Genomic DNA, 17,966 nt, shown 5'->3' on the forward strand with positions numbered 1-17,966 from the left:
TTAAAAAATAAAAAAAATGATAAAATCTCAAAAAAGCGCACCATTTTAATTGGATAAAAAGCCCCTCACACAGAGCATCTATTGCTTGCACATCCGGTCACATTTCCACCCGCCCAAGGCCCTAGGGCAAAGACTCCAAATCTTTGGAATAATGAGAGAGAGAGAGAGAGAGAGAGAGAGAGAGAGAGAGAGAGAGAGGAGGGCACGTGCTCAATTTTGCACTCGGTAATTCGAGAGAGAAGAGAGGGAGGGAAGGTGGCCTCTGTTGTGGGCTCAGGAAAAACGAACCACTTGCATGTTTAGTTGCGTAAAGCGAACTCTCTCTCTCTCTCTCTCTCTCTCTCTTTGGCCAACCCAACTCGCTGCACGCACTGGCCATGGTCTCTCTTCCCTACTGCCTTCAGCAGGCCACAACCAAGCCCACATGTGGCAAGTTGCAACTCCCTCCATCTCCACCGCCCATCTCCACCTATGCACCACTGGAAACATCGTCCTCTGTCTCCCCAACACAGTTGCCCTTGGTCTCTGCTGCCCTAGGCGGCTCTTGCAAGCTCAAGCCGTCGCGGCGTCGCCCCCGAATATATGCACTGCACACTCTTAACCGCCCTCACCACTCATCAATATCTAATTTTGTCGAAACTCGAGCTTTACCATAGTTGAGTGCCTTCACGCTACAATGAATACCCACTCCTGCATCTACCAATAAGACAAAATACAAATTTAAAAATATTAACTCTCCTTTTCCACTATGGGCTCGCTGCTCACCTCTTTGGGGTAGGGCAAAAAAATACCTTCCTCCATCGAGACTAGCAGAGGTGACTACTAAAATGAGCATTCATTTCATATTTCAAAACTCAAGACATGCTATCGTTAGATTTACACACTCTTCATTTAAATGAGTGTCCACTATCTTATTTCAACCAAAGAGCATTTTTGGTCTATCAAAAAATGCCTTAAAATACTACTCAACCTCTTTTCTATTTTAGTCAACAAAAAAGAGAAGGCACCTATAGAGCCTTTGCCCTTTGGGCCGGCCAAAAAGGCCCAAGTCATATGTGGAGTGAGGCTCACTTTGTCTCCTCTATGTGTCAGCATGTCATGGTCTTGAGGATGTAGCATTGTAGGCATTGCCATTTGGGGGGGGGGTTCTCCTTTGTGCTGCTTGCAAATCTGGACAAGTTGCAGTCCTCAACAAACATGGGACTCTAGTGGTTGGTCCAGACAAACGTGGGCGGCGGCTGTAAAAAGATGGCAGAAGGGAAGGAGACGAGAAGGTGCAACGTGTATGAAAGTGCGGGGCATGCCGACACATAGCATGATATGCCGTGAATATTACTCTCTCACACATACATTCTCTCTCTAGGCTAGCTCTGTACGTCAGTTGGTGTGTGTTAGAAGCTTGCTTGAGCGGCGGGTAAAGCGAAAATTTTATAGAGAGAGAAAATTAGAGTAGGGTTTTGGAGCAAGAGCGTCGTAACAACCATAACAGCAGCACACCCCCACTTCGCTGCTTGCGCAGAGGCCCCCCCCTCCCCCCCTCCCCCCTCTTTCATCTTCTTCGGCAAATTGGCAGAGGCAGGTTTTTGGGTAGTTATTTTATTCTGTCGAGATGCTCCCCTCCTCTCTCAACAATTTTCTTGAGCTTTCGTTTCGCACGATCTGGGCGCGTGGAATTTCGTAAAGTGCGACAAGCAGAGAGAGATTTGAGTGTGTGTGTGAGAGAGAGAGAGAGAGAGAGAGAGAGAGACACATAGAGAGAGAGGACAGTGAGCCAGCCCTTTATCTTCTCTCTCCTGCACGACTCTCGAGCGTTAGCTCGCCAGCAGCGGCAGCCGCCCAGAGAAAGGTGGAGAGGCAAATCTGGAAGGTCGGTACCCTCTGGGCGCGAAACCGGATAGAGTGTGTGTGTGTGTGTGTGTGTGTGTGTGTATGTTACGTGTGTGTGTGTGTGAGAGAGCGTCGGGCAAGAAAGGTACACAGACGTTGATCTGCGCTCTGATTCTAGAGAGAGAGAGGCAGGAGAAGGGTACTACAATAGATGGACCTTCCTTCTTCCTCCCCCCCTGCTGCAACCCCTAACACCCACCACCGCCGGCGGCGCCAGCAGCAACAGCAGCATGCAGAGCAGCCTTCCCCTCAACACTCAATCTATGCTTCTGATGGCCCCATGGCTCCGCACGTCGCCCACACTGACACTCCGAAGGATCGGAAGAAAGGTATGCTCTCTTCCTCCCCCCTTTTCTCTTAGGTGCACACGTACATGCACACGCGGACAGACAAGTTTCCGATGATCGCAAGAAGATCAAGCTTTATCCTCTACAGAGTTAACACTTTATGCACATTCATGTTTTGAGCCCTACATGGTGAAGATCCAATCTTTCATCCCATGGATCCAGGCACACCTTGGACAGAAGAGGAGCATCGGCTTTTCTTGGTGGGCCTGCAGAAGCTTGGAAAGGGCGATTGGAAGGGAATCTCCCGAAGCTTCGTCACTACCCGGACGCCCACCCAGGTAGCCAGCCATGCCCAGAAATACTTCATCAGGCAGAACAATCTAAGCAGGGTTAGAAAGCGCCGCTCCAGCCTTTTTGACATCACTTCGGACTTGGTGAGTCTGGCTTTGGTGTATAATATTCTTGTGTTGCCTGCCCTGGCCAAGGGCAAAGCTTTTAAGGATGCAGGGAGACATGTTTTTAATAAGCTCAGCTTGATGTCGGAACGATGAGATAGTTTACTTTGATGCAGGGGACGACTGATGAAAGCGAGTCAGCTCAGCAGCTTCCTTCCTCTTTGTCTGCAGGAGAAAGGGCTATGGTTCAGTTTCTTGAAGACGTTGCAATGAGAGAAACGGTACATAGTGGTGGTCATGCTCAAATGCATTCAAGTGGAGCTCCTCCAGCTTATGCTTTGCTTGTCCCAGGATGGGCAGGATGCAGTCATCGGGACGAGTTTGTTTTTGCATCATCGCCCGCCCCTCAAACGTGCAATGTTGTGCGGCCGACACCTATAATCCCAACCTCTCCCATTCACATGATGGACCTCTGGGGTGGTGTGTCGGAGTTTAGTTTGCCAGCCTCTAGTTGTTCATCCCCACCCCGGTTGTCATTCAAATCATCAGAGCACTCTGCTTTCCAACATGCCAGCCGATCATACTGCACCAAACAGATAAACCCTAGGCATACAAGCAATCCCATTAGTGTTGTGTAAGTGAAGAGCATTTGTTTCTTAAGTTCTTGGGTTCATTGTCCCTCATTGAGAGTTTCAAATTGTGGAGACATACCGTGCCAGCTCCAGGGAACTGGGGGGTTTTTGTACGCTTAAGTAGACAGCGGCCCTCAACACATCAAAATAGATGAGGTTGCCACTGGTCATGTTTTCTATCAACACGATACTGCGATTTTTGGAAGTGAGCATAGTTTTTTCATTAACATTTTGTTTCAGGCAGCACAAAAGGAAGTAACATTTTTGTGCTTTATGTCCCTTCCTAGTGCTGCGTGGTGACAAGGCTAGCTTGCTATTATTGTCTTTGATAAGTATTTGAACATATGTTGGTCATGATTATTTTTGGGCAGTTAAATCTTTTTTAATTAAGGGCCATTCAAGTTTGACGAAGCAACCTTCTGCTACATGTTCTTTGTTGTAAATGGACCTTCTGGTACCTGTTTTTTGTTTGTATAGGAGGGTTAGGGCATGGATTTGACTTGCACTTGAAGAAGATGGCATTGGAAATATTACTTGTGTGTTGTACAGCTTGTGCCACACAATTCCCAGATTTCAAGGTTATCCAGCATGTATTTACACTTACTGTACATTTCAAGCTTATCCAGCATGTATTTACACTTACTGTACATTTCAAGCTTATCCAACATGAATTTACACAGCTTGTACATTTCAAGCTTATCCTATATGAAGTCCGATGATACATGATGACAAGCAGCATCTGGAGTATTCCCAACTGGCTTTGGGGGATTTTGTTTGGTCAACTTCAATGAATCTCAAGTATTCGCAGCTTCAAATAACTAGTTTTAAGAACATTCAAGATTTAGTTTGACTGTTTTCTTCTCTAGCATGTTGGACATCAAGAGACTTTTCCTGTAGCAGCTGCAGGAAGGGACATTTTGACTGCAACTCCTTGACAAGACTTAGCTCGGCTCTAGAAAGAGAGAGAGAGAGAGAGAGAGTGGAAGTTAAAACAGAATGGCTTTGATAGTGAGTAAGGCTGACGAGGGGAGCAACTCAAGCAGGGAAGGGTGTTCTGGGGAAGAACCTGGTTTTGTAGTGTAGGGCAATATAGCTGGTGTAACACATGAAGACCCACTGGATTCCACCCAAGCCATGATACATTGGTGTCATAAAAGCCTCATTTGCTTGCAAGTTTATCAAGGCATCATGTAGCAAGTGTAATGCATCCAAGAGAGTTTTACAAGACATGGTAGTATGGAAATCTCAAAGTTCGCTTCGACACCAGCTGTTGCTTTGCAGTACAATTTCCATGCAACACTAGTTATTTTCATGCTCCATGACGAACAATTGAAAACATTCGTATTAATAATTGATCACGGCTGATTGAAACAAAGGCAGATGGTTGCAATTGACTTGAATGGCAGGTTAAGAACATGATACTGAGATGTATAAATGAGGCTAATAAGTAAAGGCAGAGGATAGACAATTGTGGGTTAATACTTAACTGAGAAATGGAGCAACATTGGTATATGGAGCTAGCCGCAAGATCTGAGTTGCATCAATCCTGAAAGCAGTACAAAGTCACATAAACGACCACTGGTGGTTTTTTGAGGGGATAATTTTTATTTAACTTATGATGGGCAGTCATACTCCATCTCAAGCTTGGATTCGTGACTGCTGTGTGCAGCGAAGGTAAGTTTCACACAGTTTCTGGTAGCATTTTGCTTGCTTAGGCATATTTCATATGGTAGTGATAACCCTGCCTATCAAAACTCTACCCTGCCTATATTTCGTATAGTAGTGAGAACCCTGCCTATCAAAACTCAAACTCTGCGAGAAGTGGCAGACTTGACAACAATCTGCATCTTCTCTCTGCCATCTCTCATCCCCTTGATGGAGTGTAGAAGTCGGAGATGAGCATCTCCCAAGGAATTTAGGTTGTGATTGCTTGCATCAGCAGAAACACTGCTGCGCGCGAAAGCGCTCTAATGGTAGTTTTGTGACGAATCCTTGTACAGGGGACATTTTACTTCAAGCTCTTGATGTGCAGTGTAGGGTTTGGAAATGTCATTGTTGTGATGAAGAAATTTACATCTCAAGTACTCTAGAAGCTAGAAGACACCACTTTGTTGTCGGCCAGCTATGAATAGTTAGAACTGGTTAAGCCCTCAGATAATAGAAGCTCTGCATGATCAATTCAAGCTGTTACTTCCTTGGATGGTTTTAAGGGTGAAGCAAAGAACTAGGGTTGCCTTTTGATTCACTGGATCTTCGTACTTCTTCCTTCAAGGAAAGCTTTCCTGCCTTAACTGTGTCTCTCTCTATTAAAGAATACAACCTTCATTTCGATGTGGTCTTTCAAAAAGAGACAACTCATGAAAGATATTTTCTCTCGTGGGGAATCAAAATATGCTAACTTGGAAAAAATGTGCTCACAAATAATGGAGGAGATTATAATTAAAGATATATTTTACAAAGTTGCTTTCCCTCTATTTTACATAACTGCTCACAGCAGAGTAGAGAAAACAACAGAGGAGACCTTCAACTAAGCTGGAGGCGTGGTTCTGTTGAAAACCATCATCGATAAATCCATTCATTGGCACGGCCACCAGATTCGTCCAAATCAATGAATATGCTGACAGCCTGCCATATTCTCATAGCAGGTTAAGCATAAATATCCTTTATAAAGTAGCTATTCAATGAAGCAAGTAGAACTGGAGTAGCTTCCACCTTCACGCAGATGTCAGATGCAGTAGACAAATCTTTTCTTAAAAACGCACGCTTTGCTGCATAGAGAGGAACTTTACCTTCCCAATGCGAGGCCTTTCCTTTGTCTTGGCAAGACTGTTCCGAACATAAGATACAGCACCCCAACACCTCAAATTGTTGGCCACATCATCCAAGCGAAGCAAATATTCTTCTTCTGTAAGTGGAAATGAACGCTGATTGACAGGAACAGGAGAAATGTTAATTTGTTCATACCTACCTTAAACAATCTATGGGATAGAAGTCCACCTGTTCTCTATATTTCCACATTACATTCATCGCCAGTAGTTGTCTTCCCATAAACTCCTAAGTATGATTAATAAACTCAAGATTCAGTAACAAAGATACTTGAATACAAAATGGAATTTGATAGCAAGAATCATAGATGAAAAACATGATACATCACAAAAGACACAACAACAAATTTGAACACAAGAACCTACAGATTAAAAACATGGAACATTACACTATAATAAGATGCAAATGCTCAATAAGCTCAAGACCCAATGGCACATTCAGCGAAAGCATATAGAGCAACTTGTGCAACCTTTCAAACCGTCTTCTTGGTTAAGCTGCCAGTGATCTGGCAGGCTGCAGCTTAAGCTTTGAAAGATGGCCTTCTTACTTTGAGGTGATAATATAACCAGCAGAGCTGTTTCTTTGTACTCGAAACTGTTTACTGTTTAGGTGCAACTTTACAATCATGAGAAGCAACTGAAATCAGTGGATTATTCCATTTTAAAGAATGCCACTGAAAATTGAACTCAGATTGGTGATAATATAACCAGCAGAGCTGTTTCTTTGTACTCGAAACTGTTTACTGTTTAGGTGCAACTTTACAATCATGAGAAGCAACTGAAATCAGTGGATTATTCCATTTTAAAGAATGCCACTGAAAATCGAACTCAGATTCCTATTCCCTTGAACATTCAAGTTCCTTACGTCCCTAAAACTCCGTTAACCTGTGCAAATCTGTAACCAGGTGGTTGCTTACTTGCATATATATTTCAGATCAAAATTCTTGTGTTACGGTTCTAAATCCTTGTAGCTGTACTTGCGTTTGTAAGCAAGGTCATCGTATTTTCTGATCATGGTTATTTATGCTACATGGAGGGACAGAGTTGATTAGCACCCATATGCACCTCATCTTTCGTGTGCAAGGTCATTGTATTTTTCTGAGCATGGTTCTTTCATGTGTAAGATGGAGGGACAAGTTGATTAGCATCCTTTGTGCACCTCCATTGTTTTCCTTATCATATAGACTAGCATAAGCAATTGGGAAGGTGCATCTGTGATCTACCTCCAAGCTCTTGCTCCACGATGCATCTTCATACTTGCAGACAATACTTGGTACTCTCACACCTCTAGAGAGAATATGTTATTATGGCATGACTATAGATCATCAACCTCGAGACACAAACTGAGTTACTTGCACACTTCGAGTGGTAAATGCTCTATCAGTGAATTTTGAGAATGCTCCACTAAAGTTCCAATATGGTGCAAGCCTAGGCAACATGTATAGCTAATGTGTGATTCAAGGCTAGGTTGAGGCTGATTACATCTGTCATCAACGTCTACTGAAGGCCATAAAAAGGTGGTCTCTGAGACAAATTCATGTACAAGTCTGTATGTCCTCTGGACATCATCAAAAGACATGGAAAGGCCGAAATCTTAAGTGGCCCATGTGACAAGAAGAAGAGGTTGTCCTCTTGAAGCACATGCACCTTGCAGCTTCCACAGGTCTTCTCCCCTGTAAAGACTATGTTCTAGTAATCCCAGTAGATAGATCCCGATGCAAACACGTCAAAATAAAGACTATTTTCAACCTCTCTGATCTCCTAACATATACAACTCTATTAGATTTAAGAGGTGGAAAGTTCTCCTCAGGACTGTGTCACAAGCACAGCCTATCTGAACCACTGGGGACTCTATCAGGCTTGGTGGTGGTACTGCCGCCAAAGAAGATAGAATTCCAGCTGTGAAGTCTAGTTGCCTATATAGCTGTCTGGTCCGAGGCACACATGTCTGCCTCGCCTGTGTACGTCACCTTTTCTTTTCTTTGCTTCCCTCCCTCTTCCTCTCTCTGCATCCATGTCTTTTCCTTGTAAAGTACAGAAGCTGAGGACTCCTGCAGAGCCTCCTGTTCCTCCACATCTAGGAACTCTCTGATGAGTGCATCGCTGCCATCTGCCTTGGGAAGGGGAAGAGTGATAAATCGAGGAGGATCCTCTACGAGAGAGGGGTGCGCATGACAACTCTGAAGAGTGGGGGTTTGGACACCCCCCGGTGGTGCCGTACCCTCACCCAAAAGAAGTCCAAATCGGCTGAACCATCGATTGAACGTATCCTCAAATGGCTGAACCAAGCATCAATGAGAAAATGGGTAGCAGGATCGCCAATAAGTGGGCATGGTGTTCACGAATTATCGGATGACTGTGGCCCTCCTAATGTCCTCTAAGGACAAATGACCTTCTCAATAGCACACCTACCTCTACCTGTGAAAAACACATCCAGCTCCTTCTCAACCTTTAGAGCTGTGGCTTTCCCAACCATATCTAGAGCAGATGGCTACTGGCAGTACCTGAAGCGGGTGTACGCTGCCAATGGTGGATGCAGGCAGGATGGTGAAGCCAATGTGCACGAGGCCTGACGTCAGCAAGCAATAGCTCTGTGGGCAGCAAACAGAGCGCAGCATTGCAAGCACGTCCTAGCACTAGTGGAAACAGTAGCGAGCACGTCCTAGCAGTAGTGGAAACAGCTCTTGCACACTGCAATAGTTGATGGGATGGCAAAGGCCACACGCAAAATTTGCAGACCAACTGCCACAACTCATTAGAAAAATAACTAGTATCCTTTTCTGATAAGTTCATATACCTTATCTACAAATTCGTTTTCCTTTTTAGAACTAAAGATAGCTAGAATAGCGCATTTAAGGATGCGCCGCTGATGAGTAGTCACAAGTTACCGTGGACCGACGCACTGTGTCACATTGCACATGACACACTTTCACTAGCTTTTTCCAGTGGGAGGCCTGACCAAATAATAGGGCACTGAACCCTAAAGCCGGCGCATTAAAAAAAAAAAAACTAATGCAAATCTGCTGATGTGGCACATCTGTACGGACAGCAGGGGGGATTTTGCGCAATGCTTTTGGGGCTCAGCTTTTGGCATAGATGAGAAGCTATTGGGGGCGCCAACTTTAGGGGCCCCATGTAATGTATAAATAAGTGCCTTGGGGGCCTCTCCCAGGAGACAAGCTTGGGAGCATTGCCAAGAGAGGACCCTCGGCCATTGTACCTTGTGATCAATAGAGAGGACCCTTGGCCATTGTACCTTGTGAAGCATCAATAAAGAAAGAAATACCGAAAGGGGTGCTAGTCTTTGCCCTGCATAACCAACAGTGCACGAGGTTCAGAGTTTTCCTGGCTTTGCCACTTATTATCGCCACTTTACTACTCATTTGTCGCTCTTACTCACCTTGGCATAATGCGACAAAAGAAAGGCACTGCCTTCATTTGGACTTCCAAAGAGGTCAGTGCTTTCAGAACTCTGAAAATGAAGCTCTCAATTGATCTTGTACTTATTCTTCCCGATCTACAGAAGTTCTTTGTACTCAATTGTGATACTTGTGGTACCAGTCTTGGAGTAGTCCTCGAGCAAGACGGTCATACAGTGGCCTAAGAGAGTCGAAGCTGACGCCTTGAGGAGCTCTCTACAAGATCTATGAGGAGGAGTTACTTGAGCAATCCTTGAGCAAGATGATCATGTAGTGGTGATTGAGACAGATCATCAGAGTCTCCAATACTTCTTGCAATGAGCGAAGATTTTTCAACAAGTAGATTCAATGGGCCAACATTCTTTCTCGATTTCATTTTCAGATTGTACATGTGAAAAGCACCAACAAACGTTTGGGCCGATGGCCTCATGCCTCTTCCATTACCATTGCCACACATCCCAAGCTAGGTTCATTGAACAGTTTACATTCCAATGAGCCTATTTATTGAATCATGGAAAACTACATGTGACTCCAGCTCTTTAACCGAAGGTTTTACCCCTCCTTAATGCTGGCCATCAAGGCATCCAACCCACCATAATCACAATTGAGACCTACGCTTCCCAACGGCGTGAAAAAGTCCAAAAGAAAGTCAAGTATCATTGCTACAAATCCGCGTGCTTACTTCCACGACTACTTATTCCCACTCGCTCATGGAAAAGCATACTACACCTATAGGCAAGAAAGGATTTGGACCATCTTCGACTGATGGAAAAGCATCGCAATGGAATTCATCTTTTGATTTTCCTACTACAAATAAAAGGATTTGGACTATCATTGACCGATGGAAAAGTGTTGCAATGGATTTCACCTTTGATTTTCCTACTACACCTGAAGGCAACAATCAGATTTGGACTATCATCAAACATTTCAGTAAACAAGCATATTTCATCCCTGTCCGATAAGAACATCAAGTAGATCATATGGCTCAGTTATTTTTGCATCATGTTTTCTAACTCCATGGAGCACCATCTTCAATTGTCAGTGAATGACAAGCCGATTTTAGCGAGCCCTTTTTGATAAGCCACTCTACAATTTTCGTCCTCTTATGATTTATAGATAAACGATCAGTCCGAGTATGCCAATTCCACTTTACTTGAATTCCTGAAGATGTCGTTGTTGATCACAACAGGATGGGAAAAATATATTCCATTAATTGAGTTTCGCGACAGCAACACTATTCACTATTCCACATGTCACAAAGAGATCAAATAGCATGCTAGTACCGGACCGGAAGAGTAGTAGTAGAGCTGACCTGAAGCTAGACCAAATGGCTGGACCAAAGTCTCAGCATAGCAGCCCGCAAATCGCGCCCCGATTTATGGTGCTGACGGGCCCACTTTTTGTGCTAGTTGTGAAAGCATTGAGTTTCTATGCTTTTGAGTATCAGTTTTTGGAAGCTATTGACTTTTGGTGCTTTTGCACTTATAAAAATAATGATTGCTTGTTATTTTGGCTTGTTTTTTAAAGAAAATGTTAACATGTGCATGTTATTTTCCATACTTTCACTCTCTTCTCTATTTCTCTTCTTTTTGCTATGCATCTGCAATCAACGACGATTGCTTTGATTTAAAAGGGTAATATGTGACGGGTCTTTTCATTAGGGTTTCTACGCCGAGGTCAAAGATGCAACTAATCATTTTATGGTGATTGTAGATACTCTCTCTCTCTCTCTCTCTCTCTCTCTCTCTCTCTCTCTCAAGGTGGTCCATTCCTAACTTTTGGTCTACGTTAGAACCATCCTATAACCACACAGACTTTTTCTCTCTAAAACATTACTTTTGCGGAACAGATTGAGAGATTATTGTATAGGAAAAGTGGTATCAAATATATGACAACTTATGTCACATGCAAGGGTGGGCTATCACATTATGAAGAAAGAATTGGTATTCACTGACATTACCGCCCTTCTCAGAAGAGAAACCCAAATCCTTGATCCTCCACCCAAAACACCCCACAACAGCAAAATAGTACACTTGCCAATACATCTACTCTACGATTGACTCCTGAAGAGATGGCACAATACCGGTCAAAAGGAAGATGTTACAAATGTGGCCTTCACGGCCATATTGAATAGGACTCCCCGAAAACCCCAATAACAAAAAATCATCCATGTATAAAAGCAAAGAAAACAAGAAATCCCGACTCTTGTTGGATTGATTTCTGATCTATTGTCGACACATCCAATGAACCATGTAAAGCTATGGGAAAAGTTAAAGATCAAGATGCCCTATCATCTTCGATTCAAACTCCATGCAAAATTTTCTCTCCTCAAAACTAGCCCCAAGATTAGATATTGAGGAATATGCCAAAAGGACCCAAATTGAAGCACAAATGGCTAATGGAACCTACACGTCATCGAAATCATTGATCGGATCACTTTGATTACAAGTTCATACGTTTACACATCCAATTGACTTCTACATGAAGGATTTGGGAGGATGTGATGTACTAGGCATGCCTTGGTTTTACAAATATCATGCCCGATTTGACACCAGAATGAACCATCCAGTTGAAGCACAAGAACCAAGAGTTGGTGTTGAATTTTGGTAATCACGCTACTCAAGGAGAGACGGCAGACTATGGAAAGAAACTATGAATAAAGATTGGTGATGAACTGAGAATTCTTTTGTATGAATTTATGATTAAGAACTATAATCTTGGGTGTCGATCACACACCCAAGAAAGATTCAATGACCTTTTACAGGCATTGGCTAAGAAATAGCCATAAGATCGATTTTCAAATGCAACCGAGGTGTTTGTTGTTGGGTTAAAGGCCTAAATAACCCCTTTTTGTACATTTTTATACTTTGTTCAGGTTCATATTGAACCTGGACACATTTTTTAAAGGTCACTTATAATAAAGTGGGAAAACCCAAAACTCACTTATTGAGTTTTCTCCAAAAACGTGAGCTCTCTCTCTCGCCCCCCTCTTCGTTCTGCTAGCGCTTCCCTTCTGTAGCACAGTGCCTCCGCTTCAAGCCTCAAGGCCTGCACATCTTCGCGTGCTCTATCACTTGCACACACCGCCACGCGCTCATCAACTGGAATCAGAGCCAGATTAGGGTTTCAGAAGCTTTGCGCAGGAAGCTGGACAGTAGGCGTAAGGATTCTCTCGCGTCAAATTTCCGCTTTCATCGCGAAGCCCCTTGCTTCCGGTGTCACGTAGGGTGATTAGGGTTCCCAAAACAGCCTAAAATAGGCTGAAATTAGGTCAAAACAGGTAAAAACCAAAAAATTACAGGTCAAAACAGCAAAACGCAGGTGTTCTAAATCGATTCCCGTGAATGCCCCTTGCTTTTCCCACTCAAAACAGGTCCATTTGATGCAAATTGATGCGCCAAAACAGTAAATTTGCAGAAAATTCAGAATTGGACTGTTTTTATATACACAAATTGAGGTTTATGTACGCCTTTCGTGGGTTTATGCAAGTACGCATTGGGGATACTTGTTAATTGCTGAAATTTTCAGCATATTGTATACAACGTGCGGTACATTGTGATCACTGGAAATTTTCAGATTTTGTGTAGACACTTTCTGCTGTATTTTTATCCGTGCAAATGGCCTCTACTTCCTCGTCGTCTGATGCCAAGAGCTTGATGGAAATCAAGCAATTTGACGGTACAGGTTTCGACCTATGGCAGGACAGGATGCAGGGATTTTGTTCCTCAAGGATTGTGAGGACGCCCTTAAGCCTGTGGATATGCCGGATGAGGATTGGGCCAAGCTCAACAAGAGGGCTAAGGCCTATATCAAAATGGCTGTGACCGATGACATTCTGGTGGACATAAAGGGGTTGGACAGTGCACATGCAATTTGGTATAAGTTGAAGGCGACTTATGAGAATGTCACCCCTGTGAATCAGGTGCATTTGATGCGCAAACTGGTGAACATGATGCTTAACGAAGCCAAGTCGGCTTCTGAGCACTTAAGTGCTTTCACCAGTGTTATGAGTCAGCTACAGGATACTGGGCTTCAACCTTTTGATGACAAGTTGAAAGCCATATTTTTGTTGATGACTTTGCCAGACTCTTGGAAAACGCTTGTGGTTTCTTTGAGTAATAGCCCCAACCTCACATATGATGGAGTACGAGACTCCATCTTAAATGAGGAAATTAGACGCAAGTCTAGTGGTGGGGAAGGTGGCAGTTTTGCTTACGATGCGAGAGGCAGAAGTCAGAAGCAAAATACAAGTACCCAGACTCAAAACAGGAGCAAAAGCAAGTCTAGGGATAAGGATGTGACTTGTTACCAGTGTGGCAGAAAAGGCCATAAGAAGCCAGATTGCAGGTATTTCAAGAAAGAGCAGGAAAGAAAGAAGGAATCACAGGAGAAGAAGAAGACAGAGGATAAGAAAGGGGAAAAATCAGCAAGTACCTCCTCCAAGGATTCGGAGACTGTCAATGTATCCTCTAGTGTGGTTATCACAGAGTTATCCGACAGTGAGGAGATCTTGGTTGCAGCTTCATGCCCCTCAGATTTTGTTGTAGCAAATGCAAAAGACATGCTTATCTCATGTAGAGATGTCATTGAGGCATTGCTAAGTGCAAATGATGGCCTTACACAATCTTGGATAGTAGACTCGGGTGCCTCATTTCATGTGACTCCATCTGTGGAGTGTTTTGCTTCTTATCATGCAGGCAAGTATGGCAAGGTTTACCTTGGGGATAACCATGCTTGTGACATTCAAGGAATGGGCACTCTGCGCTTGGCATTAAACAATGGCCAAGAGTTTATGCTTAAAGATGTAAGGTATGTACCACGCATCAAGAAGAGTCTATTGTTTGTTGGCCAGATGGATGCACAGGGTTATACAACCATTTTTGTTGGGGGTTCATGGAAGTTGCTTAAGGGATCAATGCTCATTGTCAAGGGATGCAAGAGTGGTACATTATACTATTTACATGGTAAATCTTTGCCTGGCAAATTTCTTGCAGTGGCCGATGTTGCTTCTCATTTGGAGTTGTGGCACAAAAGACTTGGCCATATGAGCCAGAAGGTACTTGATGTGCTCTCCTCTTTGAAGAGGGTTGATGTAAAGGGCACCAAGTTAGATTTTTGTAATGACTGTTTGTATGGTAAACAAAAGAATTCTTCTTATTATTTTGGTGTCTTGCGCAAAGCTAATGCTCTTGATTTAATTCACTCCGATGTATGTTCAATGCCTGTTAAGTCTTTTGGTGGTACATTATACTTTGTTACATTCATTGATGATTGCACTAGGAAAGGCTGGGCATATTTGTTAAAGAATAAGAGTGAGACATTTAATGCATTTAAGAGGTTTCATGCTTTTGTGAGCACGCAAAAGGGTAGTAAGCTTAAATGTCTGAAATCTGACAATGGGGGGGAATTTCAGCGTTATTGCGAAGAATATGGGATTAAAAGGGAGTTGACAACCCCTTATAATCCATCTTCTAATGGTGTGGTTGAGAGGTATAACCGTACTTTATGTGAGAGAGTGCGTTGCATGTTGTCCACGGCTAATCTCCCTCATGGGTTTTGGGGAGAGGCTTTGAAAACTGCAGTTCATGTATGCAATCGCTCTCCTAACAGTACGCTGAAAAATGACATTCTAGAGGAGGTTTGGTCTGGCAAACCTGCCTCTTATGATCATTTGAGAGTGTTTGGCTGCGAGGCTTTTGTCCATGTTCGTAATGACTTGAGGACAAAGCTAGATGCCAAGTCCATCCAAGGACTCTTCCTAGGTTACGGGGAAGAGGATGAAATGGGCTACAGGATATGGTTGCCTCAGTTTAAGAGGGTTGTATGCAGCCGAGATGTAGTGTTCAATGAGGCTAAATTGCTGAAAAATGCTACATCTTATGGAATTGACAAGAAATCGGTCAAATTTCAGCCTCTCTTGCCACCTATTGATGTTGAAAAAGAGCCTCAAGATGCATTACCGCAAGCTGAAATTGATAATCAGCCGGTTAACCTTGAGCCAGAAGAGGTAGGACATGATTTAGATGCTCCAAATGAGAATGGACAGCCACCTGTCATGGCTGAAAATGATTTTTAGCAGCATGAGCATGCTGAAAATGAGTTGCCTCCTGATGTAGAACCTGTGCCTGAGAATGTAGATCATTGGGTACGCAGGTCTACTCGTGTCAAAAGATTGATACAGCGCTTTGACCCCTCTTTGCATAATGTTATGTTGACAGATGAGGATGAGCCTCTTACATATAAAGAGGCAAAATCATGTGAGTTAAGCAGTAAGTGGGAGCTTGCGATGCAAGAGGAAATCAAATCTTTGCATGCAAACAATACTTGGGATCTTGTGCCATTGCCTAAAGGAAGAAAGGCTCTTCCTAACAAATGGGTTTACAAGGTCAAATGTGTTGATGGAAAGCCCAAGTATAAAGCAAGGTTAGTTGCCAAAGGGTATGCACAGAAAGAGGGGATTGACTTTCAAGAGATCTTTTCTCTTGTTTTGTAAAGCTTACGACATTGCGTGTCCTTTTTGCTCTCGCTGCAGTGCTTGACTTAGAATTGAATCAAATGGATGTAAAAACAGCTTTTCTTCATGGTGACATTGATGAAGATATCTACATGAAGCAACCTGAGGGTTTTGTAGTTCCTGATAGAAAGGAACTTGTATGCAAACTAAGAAGGGCACTGTATGGTTTGAGGCAGTCATCACGTCAGTGGTACAAAAAGTTTGATACTTTTATGCTGTCTCAAGGCTTTAAACACAGCCATTCAGACCATTGTTTGTATACAAAGAAGGATAATGATGGAAGTCCTATAATCCTTGTGCTATATGTAGATGATATGTTGATTGCTGGGAAGCGTAAGTCTACCATTGATGCTCTTAAACGTCAGCTGAATTCAGCTTTTGCAATGAAGGATTTAGGTGACGTTGAGCACATCTTGGGCATGAGAATCAAGAGAGATAGAAAGCTGAAATTGCTCTTCTTATCTCAAGAAAATTACATTGCTAAAGTACTTGACAGGTTTAACATGGCTGAAGCTAAGTCACTTGGAGTACCTTTACCTCCACACACAAAACTTAGCAAAGCCGATTGCCCAAAGGATGACGTGGCAGTGAATGCTATGAAGGGAATCCCTTATGCATCAGCTTGTGGTTCTCTTATGTATGCTATGGCTGCCACTCGTCCTGACATTGCCCATGCGGTGGGAGTTGTTAGTAGATACATGTCCAATCCCGGCAAAGCACATTGGGAAGCTGTGAAATGCATTCTGAGATACTTGTCGTCAGGTACACAATCTAGGTGTATATGCTATGGCAAAAGTGACCTGAAGTTGCAGGGCTATTGTGATGCAGATATGGCAGGTGACTTGGATACCAGGAAGTCCACTAGTGGCTATGTGTTTGCTATTGCTGGTGGTGCTGTCTCTTGGTGTTCACGACTGCAAAAAATTGTGGCATTGAGTACTACTGAGGCTGAATATATTTCAGCCACTGAGGCTTCTAAAGAGGTCATATGGTTGGGCAGACTTGTCAAAGAGCTTGGTATGCCTGCTAGTACTCCTGTCTTGGGATGTGATAGCCAGAGTGCTGTCTATTTGGCCAAGAATGCCATGTTTCATGCACGGACAAAGCACATTGATGTGCGATACCACTTCATACGACAGGTATTGGAGGATGGTCTAGTCACCTTGACTAAGATTCACACACAGGATAACCCTGCAGATGTTCTCACCAAGAGTCTTGCTAAGGCTCAACATGAGCATTGCATATAGCTTGTGGGAGTTGGTTAACTTAAAGGCGTCATTTATGCCCGATTTTCAAATGCAACCGAGGTGTTTGTAGCTAGCTTTAATTTTGCGCATGGCCGTCATGACACAAGAATGCACGACTGAATGATTAATTGTGAGATTTTAAGTTGCATGAATGTTAGAAGTGAGAACATTTTTATATACTGCAATCGAGGACGATTGCCTTGATTTTAGAAAGCGGTATGTGACTGGTTTTAGGGTTCTGGTTTCTATGCCGAGTTCATAGACGCATCGAATCGATGCATTCGATTGGCCCAATTTAGAATCACACCCCCTAGAAAGGTGGTCCATGTCAATCTCTTGGTCAAAACCACAAGCCTTTTTTCTATGATCAATTCTCTTCGTGTCATGCATCTCTTTCAGTTTCAGTTGTTATTGAAGTGCTAAAAGTCTGTTCTTTTCTACTGGCACGTGGTGCCTGTCTTGTGATAGTCGTCGAAAGTGATTACATCTACCTCAAGGGCTGGTGTCCCATACCACCGAGCCCTCACCAATACGAGTGTGCACGTAGAGCTGCTAAGGGCCTAGAGTCCAAGTGTGGTGATCACACAAGATGTCTTATAAGTGAGATCACAATTCTATTTATAGCACTCTGTTAAATAGTGGCCATGTTCATACTTGGCCACACATAGCTTAGGTGCCCATCCTCATGTCTGGGGACATAACATATCATCTATTTGATTGCTACCATTTCTGCTATCCTCTACTCATTTCTACCACTTTC

At 43.3% G+C, this 17,966-nt stretch overlaps 2 protein-coding genes across 4 annotated transcripts in view; one reads left to right on the forward strand and one right to left on the reverse strand.

Moving 5' to 3' along the window:
• The first annotated feature begins 1,520 nt into the window (after window positions 1-1,520).
• On the forward strand, window positions 1,521-3,410 carry LOC147420787 (transcription factor MYBS3-like). The gene is made up of 3 exons (XM_086504186.1): window positions 1,521-2,216; window positions 2,397-2,608; window positions 2,746-3,410. The coding sequence occupies exons 1-3, from the start codon at window positions 2,039-2,041 to the stop codon at window positions 3,205-3,207; spliced, it is 852 nt and encodes a 283-aa protein (XP_086360312.1). The 5' UTR covers window positions 1,521-2,038; the 3' UTR covers window positions 3,208-3,410.
• A 2,202-nt stretch (window positions 3,411-5,612) lies between these two features.
• Window positions 5,613-17,966, reverse strand: part of LOC147420788 (uncharacterized) — a 42,871-nt gene continuing 30,517 nt past the window's right edge. For all 3 annotated transcript variants that reach the window (XM_086504189.1, XM_086504188.1, XM_086504187.1), the window contains 3 exons: window positions 6,199-6,255; window positions 5,991-6,125; window positions 5,613-5,826 (listed from right to left, as the gene is read on the reverse strand). In XM_086504189.1, coding sequence (XP_086360315.1) covers window positions 5,761-5,826; window positions 5,991-6,125; window positions 6,199-6,255 — 258 coding nt within the window. In that variant the 3' untranslated portion in view covers window positions 5,613-5,760. The remainder of the gene's footprint in view (window positions 5,827-5,990; window positions 6,126-6,198; window positions 6,256-17,966) is intronic.

The sequence above is a fragment of the Adiantum capillus-veneris genome, chromosome 28 (genome assembly GCF_014529385.1).
Source record: "Adiantum capillus-veneris isolate H3 chromosome 28, ASM1452938v2, whole genome shotgun sequence".
NCBI classification, from domain to species: Eukaryota; Viridiplantae; Streptophyta; class Polypodiopsida; order Polypodiales; family Pteridaceae; genus Adiantum; species Adiantum capillus-veneris.

Coding starts and splice junctions, on each gene's coding strand:
- LOC147420787 (XM_086504186.1), top strand. CDS start 2,039: ATGGACCTTCCTTCTTCCTCCCCCCCTGCTGCAACCCCTAACACCCAC. Junction 2,217..2,396: donor TCCGAAGGATCGGAAGAAAG/GTATGCTCTCTT, acceptor CCATGGATCCAG/GCACACCTTGGACAGAAGAG. Junction 2,609..2,745: donor TTGACATCACTTCGGACTTG/GTGAGTCTGGCT, acceptor ACTTTGATGCAG/GGGACGACTGATGAAAGCGA.